General features: G+C 43.8%; 1 protein-coding gene across 1 annotated transcript; it reads left to right on the plus strand.

The window, feature by feature from the left end:
* Positions 1-954: 954 nt before the first annotated feature.
* LOC310774619 (uncharacterized protein) lies at positions 955-2,651 on the plus strand (the record flags this gene model as incomplete). Its single annotated transcript, XM_083634715.1, has 2 exons — positions 955-1,111; positions 1,357-2,651. The coding sequence occupies 2 exons, from the start codon at positions 955-957 to the stop codon at positions 2,649-2,651; spliced, it is 1,452 nt and encodes a 483-aa protein (XP_083490841.1).
* Positions 2,652-6,365: the final 3,714 nt, after the last annotated feature.

Below are 6,365 nucleotides of genomic sequence, written 5' to 3' on the forward strand. Positions count from 1 at the left end.
GGCTAACTGCAATATCACAATAACATGATGGGACAGTGTATGACCATAGCGTAGCCTATAATATTCCTAGGACATTATAGCCATTGCTGTGATATAGGCCTATGTAGGCTATATATCTTCCAAATAATTCCCATAGTGTTTTATCTGGTGTTAATTGAATGGGGGAAATTAACCAACTTTTATCAAATATCTTGTTGCTGTGTGAGATGATGACATGAAAAGTCTATTATGTTAAGTCTTACACAATAACCCAACTTAGACCGTTGATAAATCAGTTAATCCTCGGATGTGATAATACACTTTTGGCTAGAGGACGACGTGTCTGACCAAAAACAACCGAGGGGATGGTGATATGCAGTTTGGGATCATTCAGAAAGTTCACTCTTATATTGGAGGGATGGAGGATGGTTGATAACAATAAGAATACTAGTGACTTCATTGTTTTGGATTTGGTGACTTCAATGTCAGAAAGATAAACGGATAGCCCAATTCCTCACAGTGAAAATAAATACCTTCACTAACGCGTTGCATCCATCACTCGCCACTTGTTGCAACGTCAGACTCCATCTCTCTCCAATATGAGGGGAGGGGAGAGAGGGGTCGCCCGTCACATCCTCTTTCCATGTATGGGCATGAAGTTTACACGCAGCGGGGAATCCTCTCACTGGAGCTGATGAATGGGGAGGAGGGCCGAGGGAGCCGTCAAAGTGTATATAAGGAGAGAGAGGGGAAGTCGCTGATGTGAAATTCACAGCAGCATATAACCGAGGAGCTGAGACGAGAAGGAATATCTAAATGCTTTTTTTTTTTTTACACCTTTTGACATAGACACATCATTTCTGGATGATTTGTTGAAACCATCTGTGGGGTTGAAAGAGCAGTTATTTGCGTCCGTTTGACATCCTCCACCTGCTATTATTTCCCTGGGAGAGACGGACTTCTAAGTGCATCATTATGTTGAACAATATGGATTTGAATGCGAAAGATTCTTTCTACCCCCAGTTTGAGAACTGCAACAGTTCTTCCCTGGGAATGGAGAATAGCGCGCGGAAAGATAACCAGGAGGTGTATGTCGATGCAGAGCGGGGAGTACCTGCCCAATTTGGCCACGGTGAGTTTGCATTATTGCAAGCGATAAAAATGTGCATGCGTGGAAATATCAAATTAAATGTGTCCAAATGTGGTATTTCAGAAAGAGATGACACGTAACGACCATGTTTGCTATTACAACGTTATTACCATGTGCCTATTAGGCGTGGATGTTCTGGTGCTTATTTTTGCCCGTTTAAATTTGCACTGATTCTCTAAACGAAACACTTGTGATGACCAAAGTTTTCTCTCTTTATGATTCAACAGAGGGAACACCTGTCACCCTCAAAACCGAAGCATCCAGCTCGGAATTTGCTTTTAACCCCTGCGAGTGCCCAAAAGACACTTACACCCCCTCCTCCCTCGCCTACTCGGGCAGTTTCTATGTTGAAGCATCTCAGGGGGCGCCGTGCAGCACCGAGACACTTCTCAACATGATCACAGAGATAGTCGGTATATCTACAGTGCCCATCTCAGAAGTGCAACAGAGCGGCAATGGCAGCCATGGCAATTTTGGAGACCCCGGCTGCGTCAAGAGGCAACCCTACACCTGCTCCGGACCCACTCCCCCCGGGTTCTCCCCTGGCCAGACGTGTCCGAGGTACGCCGACGACCAGGCCGGGAGCCAGACTCAGGACCCCGCCTCTTCACAGCTGGGCTTCGCCTCCTCCCGAGCTCCAAACCAGAAGAAGATCGAGCCCAAGTCGGAAGCTGCGTCCTTCCCCGTGGTGGTCAAGAACGAGTTTGAAAGCAGCTGCTACGAGTGGGGCACTTTCAACAAGTCGGACTGCTTGGAAACGAGCTTCCAGACAGAAACCTTCCCCATGTCAAGTGACTTCCCCCCTGAGCAGCCAATGGATGTAAAGGAACTCTTGGACACATTCCCCCCAATTTGCCCCAACCCAGACATGGAGTTTAAAGTGGAGGGGGGTATCAAGCAGGAGCCGTGTTTCTCTGACACCTGCTCCCAGAGCTACTCCAGTCCTCTCTACAATAACTACCCAATGGGCCTCTCATCCAACCTGAAACCAGTCACATTCCCCATTGAAATTCCACAACCGCCCAATCAGTGCGATTCCTTATACGCATCACCAGCTTTACCCAGCACCATAGACTCCATCCTGTATTCTTCCTTGCTGCCAGACTCATTTGCCCAAAGTTACACCCGCGTCACGAAGCCCCCCCGGGCCAGAAAGACCCCCGCCGCGGCCTCTCACGGCCCGGCCAAAGAGAAACCCTTCACCTGCCCCATGGAGAGCTGCGACCGGCGCTTCTCCCGCTCGGACGAGCTGAACCGCCACATCCGCATCCACACGGGCCACAAGCCCTTTCAGTGCCGCATCTGTTTGCGCAGTTTCAGCCGTAGCGACCACCTCACCACCCACACCAGAACTCACACCGGTGAGAAGCCGTTTTCCTGCGACGTGTGCGGCAAACGTTTCGCCCGCAGTGACGAGAGGAAACGACACGGACGCGTTCACCTGAAACAGAAGGAGAAAATGGAACTAAAGCCACAGGTGGCCGCAAGCGCATGGCCGTTCACTCTGCCCGAGGGAATCTGAAGAGAGGAGAACGTCCCAGAATACTGTTTCCACACAATATTAGGATCTTTCCGTCTTGGAAGATAAGCCAGCTGATTGCAAGTTGATGTCTCAGTTGGTTTGACTGGCAGGTCCAAGCCTGATGAGAACAAGAGGTTTTGCGAATGTTGCAAGATGCTGGAGAGGCAGAATGGAAAAAGAGATCTGCTTCGGCCCTATTGCCTGCTCTTGATGCTGCGGACTCTATGCAATGATGCATAAGTTGTAAAAGTGGGTTAACAGCTCAACAGGGACTTGTTGCTGTTATTGTCAACACAGCCACACACTTCACTGCGCATTGCATGACTGCTGTTCAGCACCACTCCATCTGGACAGCTCCAACCTCGAAAAGAAAACCATCCGCGTTATGAGCCTGGGATGGATTGCACTTAAACTTAAAGATGATCAATCTTTCCACTAAAGATTATTAATATTTCCACTTAAGATTCTTATTTTCTGCTTTTAGCATTTTTTAGAGCAATGGTTTGGTTCTTAAAATGCACGTTTATGTCATTTTTTTCTTCTTCTTTTAACGGATTGTCAACCACTGTCAAGGTAGTCCTTCACTCCACAGTGAAGGTTTATGACATGAATGTAGGCGAACATATTTATGGCTTTGACCATGAAACTGTCCATCTTTGCCCATGCAGATTTATAGTGTTTGTTTAACTTTTTATCATTTTGCTGTCAGTGTTTTTGTCATTGGTCTTTGTGTTGTGTTACAATTGTTGGAATTATTGCAATTGTGAAAGATATATCATAAATGGGAAATAAATATATTTGTATTACTGTACTTCTTTGTATTTTTATAGCTAATAACTGTATATTTTACATTTACCACATTTGAGCTTAATTTTTAAAGTGAAATGCATTCTAAGTCATTCACAATGTTTGGATTTGGAGGGCTATTGTTTAGCAACACATTTGAAATGTTACAATTTGATTGAAAAAAAAATCGCATTCCACCCATTGTTGATATAAGAATATTTCCTTGAACTGCTGTAGATCTGAAAGGGACCAGAATGTGCACTAGTTGTAGTATGGTTTTTCAAGTATGCGATTTTACAGTATGTACAGAATCAAGCTAGAGAAATAACTAGCAGATCATAAACATTGCTTTTGAGTAATCAGGTAGCACACATTGCTGCGAATTTCTGTGGACTTTACCTTGGAGATGAAAGAGTTTGGCTCACAGTGTCATTTGCTGAAGATTATGCTGAAATGTTCACTTTAGCAAAAAAAAAAAAGTGAGTTTGGTGGAATCATCACCAACAGTCAGGGTACTGCAAAAAAAAAAAAAGTAATTGAACTCGCCTTAAGTTATATTAACTGTTCAAGTAAAGAGTTTGTATATACACCATTTCTACAATACTTTAAATTAATATTGATGTTGTTATTTTTATGAAAAAATTATGGAAAAAAATAAACATTTTCTGGAAGTGCAAGTGTCTTGGTGCATGGTCTATAATTATCTGCATGACTATTCTCCCTTCCTTATTCTGACCATCTGTCTCCTGCAACATTGAATCCTCCCGTCAGAGCAGTCATATGGATGATGAGTGTTTGTGTGTCTTCCCAAAATATACATTCTAACAGGCCACCTGTGGCACCACATAGTGTAGCACTAACATTAGACATCACAGTTCTTCCCGGTGACTCACAAGGCTTTTGACTCAAACAGAAGACCCTATTACTCAGTGCTGTGATTCCAAAGCTCCTTGACTGAAAAAAGAATCACTTTTCATGTGTTCTAAATGTAGAGATGAACACTATGTTAGACCAAAACCCTTCCAACAGGATATTTTCTTATACCATGTCAATGAGATACGATTTTTCTCAGTCCATTCATTCTTTTGTTCAGTAACTCATTCATTTTCACAATACAGGGATGGTAATTTCTCCTCACTACCGTACTCAACAACGTTATGGTCTATTATCAAATACCTTTTTCTCTCAGAGAATTGTGCCAATTAAGTCATCTATTGGCAAAATGTCCTGTGCGTTCTTGTAAATGCAGTTAATGGCCACCGTGTCTACTCCGCTGAATCCTTTCTGCTCAAATGATGAAGCACATACCTGCACATTGTATAGGTCAATGTGATTTCTTTTTCATCTTCAGGTGAGAGCCAAATTGAGTTGACTTTGAACGATTTCAGGTCAATATCCATAGTATTCCCATGATGTCACAAGCATTTTCCTACCAATATGGCACTACAATACACACAGCTCATTGGCTGGTTGTGTCACTTGATTTCAATCACCTGTTAATTGATTACAATCACCTGCTATTTTCCTACCAAGATGGCCGTGTGGTGCTGTAACAGAATACTATCAATAGGGACAGTCCCCAATGTCATAGCATTCCCATGTGAACTGCTAATATCCCCAAATGTGTGAGTGCTATACCAGTAATGTTGAAGGAAAGCAAATGTGCTTGCATAGCTTTACACAAGCTATGCAAGAGAGAGAGCTACAGGTTTGAAGAAGAAGACCACCCTCAAAGTGGGACTCCAACATACTGTGTTTGTATGTATTGGAAGCCAAATTCTTGCAATCTGTTGATGCATAGCGGACAGCCAGACAGGCCTGCTGTAGCAGAGACTCCGCAGTGGTTACGTAGGACACCCCGTGTGCCCGTGACGCAGTCGGCTGGCAGAACACGGCAGTGCGTAAGTGCCTGCGTTGCCTGTAGCTGACAAACATACGGTACCAGTGTGAAAATGCGAGCTGCCACATGGAGCTAGCTCTGAATAGGATGTACCCATCCTCTCTGAGTCCTGTCCGTCACTCGTCATCACTTACAATCGCACCGGGCCAAACAGATGGACATGCAGTCCCGTGCTGTGCATGTTGTTTCAGTGGCAAACATTGTCCAGTGAAGGATAGTTGAGGTTTTGAATTGCAGCGCTGTGCTGTCACAGTGACCATTAGCCACACACTTGAAGACTGAAGAGTCATTGAACTCTGGCCACTGATGGAATCTGCATTTGGCAGCTCAAATTCACACATTTGCATACTGTAAATGGCTCTTGATATATACGAGTTTCAACTTTAATCAGCTGTGTTGCCTTTATTGTATACCTTTAACATCTCCTAAAGCTTTCTAGCACCTGCTTTGATACAGACGACAAACAAACCAGAACTCAGTTCCTTTCCACTGAATGACATTTATGTTAGCAGCTCCAGTAGATGGGGATATGCGTAATGGCTGAAGCCATTAAGTAATTGTGTTGGGAGGGCTCATGACCGCCACTGAGCACCATGCTTTCTCACAATGTGGCTCTCTTCTGCTGTGAATGGTCGCCCATCAAGTCCATTAAATCCTTGCCAGGGCTTCATTAATGCAAACATGTTAACATTAGGACTGTTAGTTAGACTTCTGTTCCTGTGTGACTGACATATTCAGTGTAACCAGGGAGAAAACCATATAAACATTGTCTCCTTATATCATCCAATTAATTGCTTGATTGCTTCTGGTTAAGTCAATGGGACTACAGTATGTATCGGCTCTACCAAATTGATACTTTGGCTCCAGGATTAAATAACTAAAATATAATCCTTACAAATGACAGAGTGAAGGATTAGATGGCCCCAAATTGCGAGGATGTTCTTGCATGTACTACACTTATAGGGACAAGCTGTCTGTTCCCTCTGGTTGGCACACAAAAAGTTCGGTTATTTTGCATACTCTATTTC

The sequence above is a fragment of the Poromitra crassiceps genome (genome assembly GCF_964638095.1).
Source record: "Poromitra crassiceps genome assembly, chromosome: 4".
Classification (NCBI taxonomy): domain Eukaryota; kingdom Metazoa; phylum Chordata; class Actinopteri; order Beryciformes; family Melamphaidae; genus Poromitra; species Poromitra crassiceps.